This window comes from Balaenoptera ricei, chromosome 3, assembly GCF_028023285.1.
Source record: "Balaenoptera ricei isolate mBalRic1 chromosome 3, mBalRic1.hap2, whole genome shotgun sequence".
Classification (NCBI taxonomy): Eukaryota; Metazoa; Chordata; class Mammalia; order Artiodactyla; family Balaenopteridae; genus Balaenoptera; species Balaenoptera ricei.
Window position 1 is genome coordinate 64,827,265 of NC_082641.1, and position 20,072 is coordinate 64,847,336.

At 40.6% G+C, this 20,072-nt stretch overlaps 1 protein-coding gene across 8 annotated transcripts in view; it reads left to right on the forward strand.

Annotated features, from left to right (window-relative positions):
• RASGRF2 (Ras protein specific guanine nucleotide releasing factor 2) overlaps positions 1 to 20,072 on the forward strand; it is a 229,323-nt gene that overhangs the window by 187,263 nt on the left and 21,988 nt on the right. For all 8 annotated transcript variants that reach the window (XR_009502340.1, XM_059916673.1, XM_059916674.1 and 5 more), the window contains one exon: positions 8,526 to 8,638. Coding sequence is in view for 7 of the 8 variants with exons in the window: in XM_059916673.1 (XP_059772656.1) it covers positions 8,526 to 8,638 (113 nt within the window). In the remaining variant the exon portion in view is untranslated. The remainder of the gene's footprint in view (positions 1 to 8,525; positions 8,639 to 20,072) is intronic.

Below are 20,072 nucleotides of genomic sequence, written 5' to 3' on the forward strand. Positions count from 1 at the left end.
CATCCCTACTGTTATCCTTTAAACTCTCCTTAAGCTTTCCATGCTTGTCTTTTAAAAAATGCTTGGCAAGACATTTACAACAGGATTTATTCAAGTCAGTGTGAAATAGAATTAAGAGTTTAAGAAACCCGTGTCTTAAATGGAACTTACTTTCAGTTTCCATTAGTTGCTGAGACAGAAATTTAGTTTTCCCTTTAGAACTAGTGGGATTCTTTAACCTTTTGTGGATGGAGTTTATTGACAGAGAAAATGCGGAGAAGCACACATGGGATTTTATGTACTTTGATAGCTTCTTATCTCTGCTGTAAGAGTTTTCTGATGAAAGTGCCATAGGGGGTCCTCATTTTTCCCAGTGTACATTCTGCATGCTCATAATCACTCTTGGACCTTGGAAGCGTTTCTGGAGACCATGGCGTGCAGTTGAGTCCTCAGGACTAGCAACCCTCCATCACTTTAAGTCACCTTAGGACTCCGCTCCGTTAAGGAGCCCGCTTAACGTTGGTCCATCAAATTGTTCATTCAGGTCCAAGGTGTTATCTCACCTGCTGCCATTTCCTTTGTGTTTCTCTCCTCTCCACTCTGCTCCCAGTCTGTCACCAACCTATGTTTCATCTCCTGGTGTAAAGTTTCTCTCTGGATGGATGTCAAAGGTTCTAATTCTACCACATTCCTATGACTCTGAGTCTCTTCTCTGTGGGGAAAACCTACCAGCTGTTTATCAGTTTTTTCCCCTCTCATGAATCCAGGAAGGGAGAACAAAGCATAGCTTAGAGAACACATTCTAGCGTTTTCCTAAGGCTTTTATTCGAGTTAAATTTTCTTGGCATGTGGCATTAATTAACTAAGAAGTTTACAAAATCAGGCTTAAAACCAGGCCCTTCATGGACATATATACACTACCACATGTAAAATCAATAGGTAGTGGGAAGCAGCCACATAGAACAGGGAGATCAGCTTGGTGCTTTGTGACCACCTAGAGGGGTGAGATAAGGGAGGGTGGGAGGGAGAGACGCAAGAGGGAGGATATATGAGGATATATGTATATGTATAGCTGATTCACTTTGTTATGAAGCAGAAACTAACACACCATTGTAAAGCAATTATATTCCAATAAAGACGTTAAAAAAAAAAAACCCAAACAAACAAACAAAAAAAAACCAGGCCCTTCCAAACTCTTCTTTCTCCCTCCAATCCTTGCCATTGTCTTGAAAGCTACAATCCATATCAATTAACCACCTATCTAGAAACCAATGGAAAACACAGCATGTGGAAAAATTCTCTTTTTTTCTGATGAATGCTTTTTAAACAGGCTGATTCTCTTTTGAACCTTAAAGATGTAAGCTTGGGAGCTATCTGATTTCAAGGTTGTAGGGCAATATTTAAAATTCTTATACACACAGCTCTTCAGGTCCAGAGGCTGAATTTTAGCAAGTCATTCACATGCAGAGTCATGTTAGAAAATGATCAAACAAATGATTTTCTGCATGGCTTTTTCCTTCTCGCTGAGTTGGTGTCATTCCTTGCCATTTGCCTCTTCCCAGTTATTTTTGTTCTGACATAGCTTCCACACTTTGCATTGTGCCTTCTCCTCGCGTAGCCTCCCACTTCACATCTGCTAAACTAATTTCCCAAGCTGCCAGTTTAAGAAGAATTAGGTAGCTTATTACCACTTGTCTCGAAGTTAAGAACCCTTCCCAGGAACTTTTATCCATTCATCCAACAAATATTTGAGGGCCCACCAGGAGCACCCATGCTTACCAGATTTGGGGTTTAATTATATCTGGATTTTACTACCTTTTCCTGGTACATAATAAGCTCCTACATGACAGTCAGGCACACATTTCCTATCTATCCTGTCCCTCTTTGAAGATTCTAAATCTTATGAGTAATTAATAACTCGTAAGTGTTGAACAGGTATTGGAAAGTTTAGAATTACTATGGTATTGCTTTGTAGGGTTTCCTTCCAAACTTAATGCCCTTCCTTAAAATTTTCAGTTAGACTGTTCTTTTTTTTTTTTTTTTAAACGATTTTTTTGATGTGGACCATATTTTTTGAAAGTCTTTATTGATTTTGTTACAATATTGCTTCTGTTTTATGTTTTGATTTTTTGGCCGCAAGACATGTGGGATCTTATCTCCCCCACCAGGGATCGAACCCGCACCCCCTGCATTGGAAGGTGAAGTCTTAACCTCTGGACCGCCAGGGAAGTCCCAGGCTGTTCTTTTTATAGTGCAGACAAAACCAAATTTTATAGTGGTTAAAATATTTTTGTAGTTCGGTGATGAGAAATGCTGGAACACTCTACCGTTCACTTTTCCAGTGAGAAACCCCAATTCAGAGTCAAGGTTGCCCAGAGGTGGTGAGAAGGCGGGCAAACCAGGGTGGTGGCAGGTAGACAAGGCCAGGCAGGTAATGGGCAGGGTCCCCCATACCAGCTTTCAGCCAGCACAATCCCCCCTGGGATCAGGTGTCAACATTAAAGTTCTAAAGGAAGTTTCCCCTTCCCAGAAGAGCTGAAAACCACACTGTTTTAGAGACTTGTTATTATTATTATTTTTTTTAAATTGAAGGCAAGCTTTTTTTTTTTTTTTAATTTATTTAATTTATTTATTTATGGCTATGTTGGGTCCTTGTTTCTGTGCGAGGGCTTTCTCTAGTTGCGGTGAGCGGGGGCCACTCTTCATCGCAGTGCGCGGGCATCTCACTGTCGCGGCCTCTCTTGTTGCGGAGCACAGGCTCCAGACGCGCAGGCTCAGTAACTGTGGCTCACGGGCCCAGCTGCTCCGCGGCACGTGGTATCTTCCCAGACCAGGGCTCGAACCCGTGTCCCCTGCATTGGCAGGCAGACTCTCAACCACTGCGCCACCAGGGGAGCCCGAGGCTTGTTATTTTTAGTTCATTAACATCCAGGGGAGATCGTAGATTTGTGTAGATTTGGGAAGATTGGTCAGCATCTTTGCCTCAGTTTCCCATTTGACAAAATGGCCCGGATCTAACCTAAATCTACACCACAATTTCAATTAAAATTGTCATCTTCTGTAGTCAAGAAGGCAGGAAACAGTAGGCTGCTTTTCCTTTTCTTGAAAATCATTAAGTCAAACCTTAGGCTCTTATTTTTGAGCCTAACACATCCTAAGCCCCTTCTTTATGAGTCTTTCGGTCTAGGTATTAAAATTTATGGGGTTTTACTCCACTCTGCAGTATTTCCACTTTCCTTTTAAAAACTCTGGCCACTGTTAGGAATACACTGTACTGATTACAGTGAGAAAATTACTCTCATAATTCTCTTTACCCTCAAACTGTGTTTATTGAATCAGCCTTTCCCAATGTCCTAGAGTTCCCTTGGCCATATGTAGTATATTATAATTATTACCCTGCTCTCCTGAAAGAATGAAGGTAATTTCCAAGGTGTCTAAACTATCAACAGGGGTTAATTTTAAAGTGCTAGAGAATCTGATTTATTGCCTCACAGATTTTTCTGTTCTATAGTCTAGTCTTATTCATACAAACCTCAGCCTCAGGATCTGTGTCTCAAAAGGTTGTTAGTATAGGTGGGAGATAGTTCCAGGCTCAGCACGGTAACCAGCTACTGTTCGGATGTGTCTTTCAGCCCAAGCCACCAGTGCTTCTTCAATGATAACCACTGTTTCTGGAGAGTCCTTATGTAGCAGTTAAAAACTCAGGCTTCAGCTGACACTGCCCAGGTTTGTGTCCTGGGTCTGCCACTTGCTACCTGTGCGACTTTGGACAAGATACTTAAAGTCTCTGTACTTTGGCTCCCGCATATGTGAAATGGGAATAATAATGATTGTAACTGTGTTGCTATTGAGGGTTGAATTAGATAATAGGGTGGTTAGAATATCATCTAGCGTGTGGCAAACTCTCACTAAGTCTCAGTTATGATAATTACCTCAGGAGTTGTTCACTAACCTAGAGAAAATATTGACTCTCCTAATCATTTTTGAATGTGTTTGAGTAGAGTCTATAAAATCTTGGTAAAATATCCTTATGTCCCAATAGCTTACCTCTCCAGGAGGATTCTCGCATCATCGGTTGGTAACTTTTTGTTCCTAAGCGTTTGCTGTGTGCCACATTCCACTCTTGGACACTCTGCTTAAGCTGTCACCTCTTTACAGGGGGTTTCCAGACCTGCCCCTCTCCTAAGACTCAGTCAGGCACCAGGGTCTCACCTGCTTTTAGATGCTCCCCCTTTTTTTTTTTTTTAATAAATTTATTTTTGGCTGCGTTGGGTATTCGTTGCTGCACGCGGGCGTTCTCTAGTTGTGGTGAGCGGGGGCTACTCTTCGTTGCAGTGCACAGGCTTCTTATTGTGGTGGCTTCTCTTGTTGAGGAGCACAGGCTCTAGGCGCACGGGCTTCAGTAGTTGTGGCATGCAGTCTCAGTAGTTGTGGCTCGCAGGCTCTAGAGCGCAGGCTCAGTAGTTGTGGCGCACAGGCTTAGTTGCTCCGTGGCATGTGGGATCTTCCCGGACCAGGGATCGAACCCGTGTCCCCTGCATTGGCAGATGGATTCTTAACCATTGCGCCACCAGGGAAGCCCGGGATGCCCCCCTCTTAAAGCCCCTCTCCCTGGATTTCATTGGTTAGTATCTCCTCCATTCGCCCAGCCTTCTGTTGGCTGTTCTGTGTCTCCCCCAGAGCCCTAGGTATTGAGGTGCTCAGTAATTGCTGAAAGAACACGAGCTATAGTCTCCTATTTAGAGACTGAAATGTAAAAGTCTCACATTTTCTGGGCTCTGCCTCTTTGAAAACAGGGTGGTTTCTTTTTTCCAGTCTTCAGCCTCCTCAGCCCTGCTTGATGAATTGGAAAATGAAAACTAACCTAAGTAAGCTGTTGCTGGGATAACTGCAGGCCCTCTTGGGTGCCGCGGGGTTCACTCATCTTACCCCGAAGCTCCCTGGCTCGGGCCCGGCTCGCTCTACACCGCCCGCGGGTCCGGGAAAGGCGCTGCCGACTCCCGACGAGCCAGGCGACCCAGGAGCGCCACCTTGTGGGCGCCTTGCTTGCTGACTTTGCCAAGGAGCCGGTGTTCCTCCACCACCCAGTATTCTGGTTTCCCATTTCAGGACCTGGGGAAATGTAGCCAAAAATGAGATTCTAGATAATTACAAAATGGCGGTCAGGCAGACGTACTGTGAATAATCTACCTCTGGGTTTAAATAGGGCAAGTGCCTTTTAGCTGATTCAGATTTCTTTTCATTGAGTAGTAGGTACTATGTTTTTAACAGGGATTTTTGAACGGCCAATTCTGGATTTTACATGCACTGGTGAAAAAAGAAAAATTTACGTTCTAAGTTGTACATCACAGGATTCAGATTGTTATCAGTTTCTGAGTTGTTTTTTGCATGAATTTTTTTTAATGACAAAGTTTTGTTACTCAAAGTGTGACCAGCAAAACCCAGGAGCTCGTTAGAAAATTAGAGTCTCAGTCCCCATTCCAGACCTGGTGCACCGGAATCCGCGGTGATTCGTGGGCACGTGACAGTTTGCGAAGCGCAGGTGGAAGTAAGGTGGAAGATCTGTGCTCTTGTCCCCGCGCGGCCGCGTCCTTGTGTGCCTCATCTCACCCCACGTGATCACATTCTGTCAGCCTCAGCCGCCTGGGTGTGAAACTGGATCTTAGTTCCCGCCTTACCTGCCCCTGGGTCGGCTGAGGAAGAGCTGAAATCATATACAGAAGGTCACTTTGAACGTGATAAAAGCCTGTGCAAGTGTAAAGGAAAATTATGAGTGAGAATTCTTACATTTCATAGTCAGCCATCATTAGCTAATCTACTTCATATTAGCTACATCCTCAGCAAAGCGAGTATTCACCTGTAACCGTTTGTTGTGCTTCAGATAGTGTCTGGGCAGATTTCACCAAGTTTGCAAAGGTCTCTCTTAGGCTAGTCTTCCCAGAGCTCAGAATAATCAAATTACATTCTGTTTTCTTTAACAAGACCTTTCACAGAATTTGCCTTCCTGGGGTCTCAGAAGCATTCCTCCTGTTGAGCCCAGGTTGGGACACAGTAGGTGCTTGGGGATGCTTGTTGATTAAACCACTAATTAGCCCCCAACAAGGTCCAAACACTGGCTTGATGTCCTTCACACTAATCCATTTATGATAATCAGATTATTTGCATCATTGAGAGATTCAATATAGCTACAGGACTCAATCATCTCAATAATAAATATCAAATATTCATTAAGCAAAGACTCCTGGTGGCTGAGAAATCCTTTGGTAGTGCATGAAGATTGAAGTAGGTGAGATCATTAACTGTTTATAAACATCATTCCCATTACCTTTGAAATTGGGGGGTGGGGACAAAGGAAAAGAGCGGCAGCAAGGTATTACTCTCTCCTCCTCGCATACATTTTAAAAGAATAGCAATAACCAAGAAGCTGTTGGACAATAAGTAGGTGAAATTTTAGGAAAATTTATCAGCTGAAGGTGTTGCCTGGGGCCCTAGTGGCTCCTGTTCTCGAAGAAATGGTACTGATTGTCAAACAGTGAAAGTGAAATATTGAGAAAAATGAATGACACTGTTCTCCACCAACCTGAGGCTCACAAATATTCAGTTCAAGTTAAGTTAGACTTTTGCATTGTCTACAATTTGTGGAATTATGGACTTTATGCTCCTAATTTACTAAATATAGTAAAAGTATGCTGTTTTCTTTTTATTGGATCCATTGCAATTAGCAATATTCTCTCTAATCATTTAAAAGAATTCAGAATGTCAGTGCTTCAAAATTAGTTTTCCTAAAGTTAAAATGTACTTATAATAGGTAACTTTATATAGGAGGGAAAATAAACCCTCATGCCTGCATGTACAAAGATCGTCTGTCAGAGTCAGATCTTGAAAGCAAGTCATGGCAGCATTCAGTTCACCTCTGAATACCTGACAATCCCAGGATGCTGCCAGTATGCTGTTGGTATTTTATGAGAATGCATGTAATAAAAGAACTACAACTTTACCTTTTTATTAACTTTTTACTTTGAAAATTTTCAAATCAAGAGAAAATGTCAGAATTAAACAAAGTGCACGGATACACATCTGGAATCACTGATAGTTCACATGTTTACCACATGTGTGTTCTCCCTCCCTCTCCTTTTTCTCTCTCACATTCTCTCTCTCCTCCCCTCACCCCAACAAAGAACGAGGACCTGCTCTGAAACAGCCCCGGCAAAATGATCAAATTCAGGACCATTTAACATGGATAGGATGCTCTCAACTAGTACATAGTTCTGACTCAGTTTTTGCTGGTTGTCCCAGTAATGCCCTGTGTAGCAGTTCCCCCTCGATCCCGGATCTAATCCAGGCTCACCTGTTGCATTTAGCTCTGGTCCCTTTGGTGTCCTTTAAACTGGACCAGTTTCTCAGTTTCTCTTTGTCTTTGATGACATTAACATTTTTGGAGTGTGCAGGTCAGTGCTTCCTCGCAATGCAGGTGAGAGATTATGCGACAAAAATACTAAGTGATGATTCTTCACGGAACATTACACTAGTGGTTGCATGATGTTGGTTTGCTCCATTACTGGTGATGGCAACTCTGATCACTTGGTTCAGGTGGCATCTGTCAGATTCTTCCTTTGTAATTAATAAATAATCTCTAATGGTAGCATTGTTGGGGGGAGTACTCTGACACTATTAATTCTGTTTCCCCATAAATTTCAGCATCTATTCATGATCCTTACCCGATCAGTTATTACTGCTTTAGTCAAAAATGGTGATTTTCTAACTCTTATATTCCTTTGCATTTATTGGAAGTCCACTGTAAAGAATAGTTTTCTCTTCCGCCCTCTTTATGTATTTCTCTATTTATGTATTTGTTTGTGGGCATCAGTAGGGACTTGCAGGTGGTTTTGATTCAGGTGGTTATTACTTATTACTCTCATTAATCATTTTGGTGTTCATATGGTCCCAACTTTGCTGGGTGGGTACCCTTTCAACCTCACTCCTGTGTTTGTTTGACATGGCCCCATTGGTGTGTATCATTTATTCTTTAGCATATCTGTACTGAAGTTCTTCATTCAAATCACTGCCCAAATGACAGATTTTATTCTTGCAAAAATCTTTTTTTTAGCTATTGCTATGCCCCAGTTACTGATCTTACTCACGGACCAATGGGAAACCAGACAATTAAATCAGCCCTTATAGTACAGTAAGTTATGATAGGTTGTACCATGGGAACACCAAGGAAAAGCTCTTTATCCCACTCGGTCAACTTAAGAAGGCTCCTGGGAGAAAATGTATCACCTCCTAGAGCTGAGAGATGAATAGAAATAAACCTGGGGGGAGGCAGTGTTCCAGGCTAAGGGGCACACATGTCTCTTTGAGGAATTCCTATCCCCCAGGGAGCCTAGTGGCAGGGCCCCATCCCAAACCAACTAAGTCAGAATCTCTGGAGGGGGAAGGGTCTAGGGCCCATACATTTTAATTTCCATAAATTTGTCACGAGGAACGGTGTCATGGAGCTAAACCCTTCAAAACTAAAATTTAAAAAGATCCATTTCATCTTATAGGATTTTGAACTCAACAACGAACTAAAGATGAACGTCCTAAACTTGCTAGAAGAAGTTTTGCGAGACCCAGATCTTCTTCCCCAAGAACGGAAAGCCACAGCGAATATCCTGAGGTAAAGGCAGTTGTAGGTGCCTATTAATCACACTGGTTGATTTGTGCTGTGTTCATAGAAAATAAGATCTTGTCAAACCAGAAGGATGTATATTAGACTCCTGAGGGGCAGCAGGGATTCTGTCCTCACTGGGAAAGCTGCCTCGGGAAGACTTCAGACTGGGTGACATAACTTGTGTGCAGTACAATCGCTCCTGTTTGTGTGGGCAGATGGTGGTTTACTGTAGAACGAAAAGCCTGAAGATCCTCTCCTGCAGGTCCAGCAGGCATTGCAGAGGTGTTTTTTCCTCATGTGGGTTCTAAATGTCTATTACAAGCTCATGTATATGAGCGGGGTTGTAGTGTTTCTGCGGGAGTCTTGTGCACCTGGCTTGTGGATATGCCGCCATAGAGCAGCTATGCGTTTTCTTCAGCTTGTTTCACTGGTCCTGGACCAATTTTACCATCAGCTTCTTAGGTGGAGATTTCCACATCAGGTAGGTTGTATAAATTTGGACCCCACACTTCAGTGTGACAAAGTCTTGTACTTCAGGTTTCCCACTAGAGGCTGCTTGTGTCTGTCATTACACCAAGCATCCAAGCAGGTAACAAACTTTCTTATAGCTTCTCGAACAGATGGGTGGATTTTTTCCAGTCCACTCTACATGAAGAGGGCAGCCATCCATGTCTCTGTGTGGACATTTCAGTTACAGCTTTCCACCTCACTATATGTCTGTCCCTACTCGGGGTGGAAAGCCCAGCACCTATCTGCCAGGGCCTGGTACTCCTTCACCGTTCTGATTTCTACTTTCCCTCTTCATTCGCAACCTCTGGAAAGACCCCTTCCTTTCTTCTATGCTCAACTCTATTGTTGTTTCTTCGTTTTCCAGAATGATTGTGTGTAGAGGGGAGTCCAATTTAGCTCAATCCACCATGCCTTTGGAGGCCCCTCCCTGATGCAGCAATGCCAGATTCTGGTCTGTACCATTTTAGCAATTGGCCTACAAGTCATTCTTAGTCCCATTAGCTCAAGATCCCATAGCCAGACCCTTCTTTGGTCTGTGGGCTATTATGGGTTGAATTGTGTCCCCCTCAAAAGTATGTTGAGGTCCTAACCCTCAGTACCTGAGAATATGACCTTATGTGGAAATAGGGCTATTGCAGATGTACTTAGTTAAGGTGAGGTCATACTGGAGGCAGGCAAGCACCTAATCCAATGTGAGTGGTGTCCTTATAAGAAGATGCCCGTGGGAAGACAGAGGGAGACACAGAGAGAAGGCCATGTGAAGGTGGAGCAGAGATTGGAGTGATGCAGCTGCAAGCCAAGGAATGCCAAGAATTGGCTGGCAAACCACCAAAAGCTGGGAAAAGGCAAGGAAGGATTCCTCTACAGGTTTCAGAGAGAGCATGGCCCTGCGGACACCTTGACTTTGGACTTCAAGCCTCTAGAACTCTAAGACAATGAATTTCTGTTGTTTCAAGCCGCCTAGTTTGTTGTACTTGTTTAGGACAACCCTAGGAAACTATTAAGAGCCTTTGTCACTTTTTCCATCCTATGAAACATCTAAGTGAGCTTAGGGACTCAGTTACTATGTTTATTTTCAGATTTTAAAATTCTAAATACATCTTCAGATAAAGCCTGATATCGGTGGATGAGTGGTCATATCTGTGAGTGATTGCTGTTCCTCTATTCTCCACATGAACAGTTGATTATCCTCCTTGTATTTAAAACATTGATAATTAAAAGCTAGGTTCTGGAAGTGTGTGCCCCTAGGAACGTCTGACTAAATAGCTGGCAGGGAAATGGGGGTGGGGTGGGGCTCAGACTGGGAAAGGCTGTCAGGATTGGCCAGTTTGAGGCCCTCATGTTGCCTGTCCTATCACAGCACCCATGCCAGATATCACCAATCAATCCTGAGCGCTTTCTTCCTGCACCCGCAGGCGAGCTCAGAACTCAGCCGATTGGCACTACTACTTCAGATGAAACTTACTTACCATCTCAGGTCTTTATTATTCATCAGGCTTAAGATGTACAAATTCTTTTTGCTGAGTAAGTGACCTGAGAATTAGAAGTGTAAGACTGATAAGAAATGGAAATTTTAGTAGATGGTACAGCCTGGGAGTGTAACACCTAGCAGAGTCTGATTCTAACTTTTGCAGGATGTCACAGGTTTAAATCTTTGCTCAGCCACTAATAGCTGTCAAGTTTCTTAATCAATCTCAACCTCATTTTCCTCGTTTATAAAGTGGAGCTATCAATACCTTCCTCATTGGGTTGTTGTGAAAATCACATGATGTAATATGTGTAAAGAGGTTAACACAATGCCTGAAACATAATTAGTACTCATATTACTGCTACAGGTGTTGTTATTATTATTATTAGAAAGCACTGACAGTAGCTCTTGGGAAAAATAGTTTCTGCCATCAAGCCAATACAGCCCAAGTAAAACCAGGCTACATCTTTGTCAAACTCAACTTTCCTTAGGCTTCATTACCTTGTCTATAGAAAAGAAATGATAATAACTTTAAAAACCTATAATGGATTATAATGTGGAAAAATATTGAATCGTGCTGTACACCTGAAACTAACACAATATTGTAAATCAACTACACTTCAATTAAAAAAAACTAATTTAGTATTGCACAACAATATTAAATAAATAAACAAGTGAATGCAATTAAAAAAATCATTCAAATGTACACTTTAATCTGAGTCCAAACCACTGGACTAACAGAGAACCTCTGACTCCAGGGACTATTCATCGGAGTGAGGTCTCACAGAGGTCCTCATCTCAACACCAAGCCCCAGCTCTACCCAATAGCCTATAAACTCCAGTCTTGGAAGCCTCAGGCCAAACAACCAGTAAGACAGGAACACATCCAACTCATAAAAAAAAAAAAAAGAGAGAGAGCAAAAAAATATGTCACAGATGAAGGAACAAGGTAAAAACCTACAAGACCAAATAAATGAAGAGGAAATAGGCAATCTACCTGAAAAAGAATTCAGAGTAATGATCGTAAAGATGATCCAGAATTTCGGAAATAGAATGGAAGCACGGATTGAGAAAATGCAGGAAATGTTTAACAAAGATCTAGAAGAACTAAAGAACAAACAAACAGAGATGAACAACACAATAACTGAAATGAAAAATAGACTAGAAGGAATCAATAACAGAATAACTGAGGCAGAAGAATGAATGAGTGAGCTGGAAGACAAAATGGTGGAAATAACTGCCAAGGAGCAGGATAAAGAAAAAAGAATGAAAAGAATTGAAGACAATCTCAGAGACCTCTGGGACAACACTAAATGCACCAACATTCAAATTATAGGGGTCCCAGAAGAAGAAGAGAAAAAAAAAGGGGCTGAGAAAATATTTGAAGAGATTATAGTTGAAAACTTCCCTAACATGGGAAAGGAAATAGTCACCCAAGTCCAGGAAGCACAGAGAGTCCCATACAGGATAAACCCTAGGAATAACACACCAAGACACATATTAATCAAACTAACAAAAATTAAATTCAAAGAAAAAATATTAAAAGCAGCAAGGGAAAAACAAAAAATAACATACAAAGGAATCCCCATAAGGTTATCAGCTGATTTTTCAGTGGAAACTCTGCAGGTCAGAAGGGAGTGGCAGGATATACTTAAAGTGATGAAACAGAAAAACCTACAACCAAGATTACTCTACCCAGCAAAGATCTCATTCAGATTTGATGGAGAAGTCAAAAGCTTTTCAGACAAGCAAAAACTAAGAGAATTCAGCACCACCAAACCAGCTTTACAACAAATGCTAAAGAAACTTCTGTAAGCAGGAAACACAAGAGAAGAAAAAGACTCACAAAAACAAACGCTAAACAATTAAGAAAATGGTAATAGGAACATACATATCGATAATAACCTTGCATGTGAATGGATTAAATGCCCCAACCAAAAGACACAGACTGGCTGAATGGATACAAAAACAAGACCCACATATATGCTGTCTACAAGAGACCCACTTCAGACCTAGGGACACATACAGACTGAAAGTGAAGGGATGGAAAAAGAAATTCCATGCAAATGGAAATCGAAAGAAAGCTGGAGTAGCAATACTTGTATCAGATAAAATAGACTTTAAAATAAAGACTGCTACAAGAGATAAGGAGGGACACTACATAATGATCAAAGGATCAATCCAAAAGAAGATATAACAATTATAAATGTTTATGCACCCAGCATAGGAGCACCTAAATACCTAAGGCAAATGCTAACAACCATGAAAGGAGAAATTGACAGTAACACAATAATAGTAGGAGACTTTAACACCCCACTTACACCAATGGACAGATCATCCAAACAGAAAATAGAAAAGGAAACACAAGCTTTAAATGACACAATAAAACAGATAGATCTCATTGATATTTGTAGAACATTCCACCCAAAAGTGGCAGAATACACTTTCTTCTCAAGTGCCACGGAACATTCTCCAGGATAGATCACATCTTGGGACAAATCAACCTCAGTAAATTTAAGAAAATTGAAATCCTATCAAGCATCTTTTCTGACAACAATGCTGTGGGATTGGAAATCAATTACAGGAAAAAAACTGTAAAAAACACAAATACATGGAGGCTAAACAGTGTGCTACTAAATAACCAAGAGATCACTGAAGAAATCAAAGAAGAAATTAAAAAATACATAGAAACAAATGACAACAAAAACACAACTACCCAAAACCTATGAGATGCAGCAAAAGCAGTTCTAAGAGGGAAATTTATAGCAATTCAATCTCACCTAAAGAAAAAAGAAAAATCTCAAATAAACAATCTAACCCTACACTTAAAACAACTAGAGAAAGAAGAACAAAGAAAACCCAAAGTCAGTAGAAAGAAAGAAATCATAAAGATCAGAGCAGAAATAAATGAAATAGAAACAAAGAAAACAATACCAAAGATCAATAGAACTAAAAGCTGGTTCTTTGAGAAGATAAACAAAATTGATAAACCCTTAGCCAGACTCATCAAGAAAAAAAGGGAGAGGATGCAAATCAATAAAATTAGAAATGAAAAAGGAGAAATCACAACTGACACTGCAGAAATACAAAGGGTTATAAGAGACTACTACAAACAACTATGTGCCAATAAAATGGACAACCATGAAGAAATGGACAAATTTTTGGAAAGGTACAATTTTCCAAGACTGAACCAGGAAGAATTAGAAAATATAAACAGACCTATCTCAAGTAATAAAATTGAAACTGTAATTAAAAATTTTCCAACAAACAAAAGTCCAGGACCAGATGGCTTCACAGGCGAATTCTATCAAACATTTAGAGAAGAGCTAACACCCATCCTTCTCAAACTCTTCCAAAAAATTGCAGAGGGAGAAACACTCCCAAATTCATTCTACAAAGCCACCAACACCCTGATACCAAAACCAGAAAAGATATCACAAAAAAAGAAAATTATAGACCAATATCACTGATGAACATAGATGCAAAAATCCTGAACAAAATACTAGCAAACAGAATCCAACAACACATTAAAAGGATCATACACCATGATCAAGTGGGATTTATCCCAGGGATGCAAGGATTCTTCAATATACGCAAATCAACCAATGTGATACACCACATTAACAAAGTAAGGAATAAAAACCATATGATCGTCTCAGTAGATGCAGAAAAAGCTTCTGACAAAATTCAACACCGATTTATGATAAAAACTCTGCAGAAAATGGGCACAGAGGGAACCTACCTCAACATATAAAGGCCACATATGACAGACCCACAGCAAGCATCATACTCAATAGTGAAAAACTGAAAGCATTTCCTCTAAGATCAGGAACAAGACAAGGATGTCCACTCTCGCCAGTCTTATTCAACATAGTTTTGGAAGTCCTAGGCACAGCAATCAGAGAAGACAAAGAAATAAAAGGAATACAAATCGAAAAAGAAGTAAACCTGTCACTGTTTGCCAATGACATGATATTATACATAGAAAATCCTAAAGATGCCACTGGAAAACTACTAGAACTAATCAATGAATTTGGTAAGGTTGCAGGATACAAAATTAATGCACAGAAATCTCTGGCATTCCTATACACCAACAATGAAAAATCAGAAAGAGAAATTAAGGAAACACTCCCATGTACCATTGCAACAAAAAGAATAAAATACCTAGGAATAAACCAGCCTAAGGAGGTGAAATACTTGTACTCAGAAAACTATAAAACACTGATGAAAGAAATCAAAAATGACATTAAACAGATGGAGAAATATACCATGTTCTTGGATTGGAAGAATCAATATTGTGAAAATGACTATTCTACCCAAAGCAATCTACAGATTCAATGCAATCCCTATCAAACTATCAATGGCATTCTTCACAGAATTAGAACAAAAAATCTTACAATTTGTATGGAAATACAAAAGACCCCGAACAGCCAAAGCAATCTACATATTCAATGCAATCCCTATCAAACTATCAATGGCATTCTTCACAGAATTAGAACAAAAAATCTTACAATTTGTATGGAAATACAAAAGACCCTGAACAGCCAAAGCAATCTTGAGAAAGAAAAACAGAGTTGGAGGAATCAGGCTCCCCGACTTCAAACTGTACCACAAAGCTACAGTAATCAAGACAGTATGGTACTGGCACAAAAACAGAAATATAGATCAGTGGTACAGGATAGAATGCCCAGAGATAAACCCAAGCACATGTGGGCACCTAATTTACAACAAAGGAGGCAGGAACATACAATGGAGAAAAGGCAGCCTCTTCAATAAGTAGTGCTAGGAAAACTGGACAGCTACATGTAAAAGAATGAAATTAGAACACTACCTAACACCATACACAAAACTAAACTCCAAATGGATTAAAGTCTTAAATGTAAGACCAGACAATATAAAACTTTTAGAGGAAAACAGGAAAAACACTCTTTGACATAAACCACAGCAAGATCTTTTTTGACCCACCTCCTAGAGTAACAGAAATAAAAACAAAAATAAACAAATGGGACTTAAACGTAAAAGCTTTTGCACGGCAAAGGAAACCATAAACAAGACAAAAAGACAACCCTCAGAATGGGAGAAAATATTTGCAAATGAAACAACAGACAAAGGATTAATCTCCAAAATACACAAACAGCTCATGGAGCTCAATATCAAAAAAGCAAACAATCCAGTTAAAAAATGCACGGAAGACCTAAATAGACATTTCACCAAGGAAGACATACAGATGGCCAAGAGGCACATGAAAAGATGCTCAGCATCACTAATTATTAGAGAAATGCAAATCAGAACTACAATGAGGTATCACCTCACGCCAGTCAGCATGGCCATTATCAAAAAAGCTAGAAACAATAAATGCTGGAAAGGGAGTGGTGAAAAGGGAACCCTCCTGCACTGTTGGTGGGAATGTAAATTGATACAACCACTATGGAAAACAGTATGGAGGTTCCTTTAAAAACTAAAAATAGAACTACCACATGACCCAGCAATCCCACTACTGGGCATATACCCTGAGAAAACCATAATTCAAAAAGAGACATGTACCACAATGTTCATTGCAGCTCTATTTACAATAGCCAGGACATGGAAGCAACCTAAATGTCCATCAACAGATGAATGGATAAAGAAGATGTGACGCATATATACAATGGAATAATACTCAGCCATAAAAAGAAACAAAATTGAGTTATTTGTAGTGAGGTGGATGGACCTAGAGTCTGTCATACTGAGTGAAGCAAGTCACAAAGAGAAAAACAAATACCGTATGCTAACGCATATATATGGAATCTAAAAAAAAAAAAAAAAATGGTACTGATAAACCTAGTTGCAGGGCAGGAATAAAGAGGTAGACACAGAGAATGGACTTGAGGACATGGAGTGGGAAGGCGAAGCTGGGGCAAAGTGAGAGTAGCATCGACATATATACACTACTGAATGTAAAATAGTTGGCTGGTGGGAAGCAGCAGCATAGCCGAGGGAGACTGGCTCGGTGCTTTGCGATGACCTAGAGAGGTAGGATAGGGAGTGTGGGAGGGAGGCTTAAGAGGGAGGGGATATGGGGACATGTGTATGCATATGGCTGATTCACTTTGTTGTGCAACAGAAACTAACACGGTATTGTGAAGCAATTATACTCCAGTAAAGATCTATTTAAAAAATAGTAAAAAAAAAAAAAAATATATATATATATATATATATACACATACACTTTAAATGGATGGATTGTTTGGTATGTGAATTATATCTCAACAAATTTCTTACCAAAGAAACCCCCATAGTCATAACCCACTTACTGCTACTTTGTAAAAGAAAAAAAAGAAGTTAAAAACAAAACAAAAAAGCAATTCCACTGGTGGCGTGCCCCCTAGCTGCCCACCCAGAATTCTAGTCCCTTGCAGAGTCTTCCAAGTATTCTGAAAGTCTCCAGAAATATGTGCTCAGGAAAGAACCCAGTCATTTCCCTGCCTCAGCGTCTTTATTCAAGCCCACCGCCCTGAGGCTCCTTGAGGGAGAGACCTTTCAGTGCCAGCGCGGTTTCTGTGGAGCATGCTGCCTGGCAGTCTTGTGAAGCCACCATTTCCCTATCAAAAAGCTGAGAAAGATGCCACCTGCCCTGTCCCTGTGCCACCTGGGTCCCAGAGCAGCCTCACTCAACCCAGAGTCTCTGTCTCTCGTGAAAACAGCTCTTTCCACGTCTTACCTGGTTCCACCGTCTTTCACCGTAAGAATTCAAAAGCCACCTGCAGAGCCAAGCAGGGAATAGATGTTACACTACCCCACCTATTCTCCCATCTCTCACCATCTTTCTTCCCATGAAGCCAAAACAAAACCAAAGCCTTTGTTTAGCCCTGAACATGTCAGCTAAAGCTGACAGATACTGGTGGGGTCACCAGCCCATCAGCTGAGCAGACAGCCAGACCCTGAGTCACAGTTTGAATCAGCTGAGTCCCTGGGGCACTAACTTATCTTCCCAACAAGCCAGTGAATAGATTTGTGGAAATCAAAACAAAAAAAAACCTTGGTACAAGAAAACAACTGATATTTGATTGAATTTCTCCTACCAAGTAATTCATTCCACTTGCACTGTGTTTCAGGGTCCCTATCCCAGCACATGAGATTGTGATTATAGGAGGAATAAATCATGTATTAGTTTTTAGGGGTTTTGATAGTTTTCCATATCCGATACTTATGTTTATATGTATGAAATGTGTGTTTTTAAAAATCATGTCAGAATGATTAGGAAGTAGAGTAGGAAGTAAGACCTAGACAGAACCATCAACTGAAGGAATGTTATCATTCATGAAATCTCTTTGTGAAAAAAAGGAAATCATGGGGTATATGAGAAAGAAACAGAAATAAAAAGGATTATTTAACAACCCTGAAAATTATAAAGATTTTCCTGTTAGTTCATTTCTTAATTTGAAAACAAACAGGGAATTATTTTCAGCTGAAACAAAGAGAATTTAGTATTAAACATTTCCATGCATTTATGGACATCTGCCTTTTAAAAAAAAAAAAAGTGCCAGAGCATAGGTAACAATGGCTCCAGTAAGCCCAGCAGGAAGGAAAGTCATGCTTGAGAAAGCACGGGAAGGAAGAGGTGGTCTGGCAGGTCCCAGAAGCAGCATGAGATTAAACCATTCACAAGGTGGGGAGGAGAAGAGTCTGAGGCAGGCCATGCCATGGGCCCAGGCCAGCCTGTCACAGTAGCAAGCAAGCAGCCCATGCGAGGACAGAGGCCAGTTGCTCTTGGCTCTGTTTTTAAGACTACATGATTTCTACACTTGAAGGGGAAATTTTCTAGTTCTAGAATTTGCATAATCCCTTTTCCTTTTAAGTTTTTTATCTGGTATTGCATTATAAGTGCATAAATATTAAATTGATCATAATGAGTGATACATGTGGGGAAAACCCAGGATCCTGGAGTATTCATCAAACTCTAAGGTAGTCAGAAGACTAGAAGCAAATTCATCCTCTGCTGGAACTGGACCAGGGTTAGAGAGGCCTTCACATCTGAAGGGAACTTTTCTGAACATACCTCCCATGGAATACAAGTTAGGATTGTGAGAGGTAAAAAAAAAAAAAAAAAGTCCCAATGTTAAAGATTTAGATGCATTCAAGTCATATAACAGTGAGATATAAACATGACACGTGTTTAAACACATAATACATTAATGCAGTAAAGTGAAAGCTTTCTATGATGAATCATCCCCTCCTTACACAGTGTCACAGGGGTTACTTTATGCTGAAGAAGTTTAATTAGCATAGGTATTTTGTGGCCCTGTTTGTGAATAAAAACCTAGGCTCAAGACTTTTGTATTCCTAAAATACCACGACCCTCCAACGTTGTCTGACCAGCTGGCTTTTGAATCTATGCAGTATAGTTTTTTTTGTAGACAACTAACGTGCCATAGAATGAAAAGAAACAATGATTGACTTCTTGGATGGTCAACTGGAATGGGTTCAGTCATGAAAAGGGGACCCACAAACCTCACACAGCCCCAAGCAGCATTAGACTCCTTTTTTTTGTAGAAGAAAAACTACTTTCTTCAAATTGCTTCATACAATAAACCAGGTATTCAAATGAACAGGCCAGGATAAATGTTTTGCTTGGTTTAATTGAATCAGTTTACCAGAATCAAAGGAAATCCAGGCGATTGTGTTTCTGTGAAACTTTTGCATCAAACTAAGGTACTCACTGTGGATGTTTACATGTTACAGGTCAAGAATATTTGACATGTCGGTGTTTAGGCATAGCATTTATTTTGTTCAGACCCATTAGAACTTTTACACCAAAATGACCTCTTGCTCCTACTCTTTATTTGTAGTCAGGGCTACCTCTCTTACTAGGTGGATTTTGTTCACCTCCTGGCTTGAAAATGTCTTCAAAGATAATTAGTCATAATTCAGTTTTTTACTTTCTAATCACTTTTAATTTTGGTGCAAAGTATTTTTTTTAAACATCTTTATTGGAGTATAATTGCTTTACAATGGTGTGTTAGTTTCTGCTTTATAACAAAGTGAATCAGTTATACATATACATATGTTCCCATATCTCTTCCCTCTTGCCTCTCCCTCCCTCCCACTCTCCCTATCCCACCCCTCTAGGTGGTCACAAAGCATAAAGTATTTTTTGACAGCTGGATCATCCTCATTTTTTTTTTTATAAATTTATTTATTTATTTATTTTTAACTGTGTTGGGTCTTCGTTTCTGTGTGAGGGCTTTCTCTAGTTGCGGCGAGCGGGGGCCACTCTTCATCGCGGTGCGTGGGCCTCTCACTATCGCGGCCTCTCTTGTTGCGAAGCACAGGCTCCAGATGCGCAGGCTCAGTAGTTGTGCCTCACGGGCCCAGTTGCTCCGCGGCATGTGGGATCTTCCCAGACCGGGGCTCGAACCCGTGTCCCCTGCATTGGCAGGCAGATTCTCAACCACTGCGCCACCAGGGAAGCCCCATCCTCAT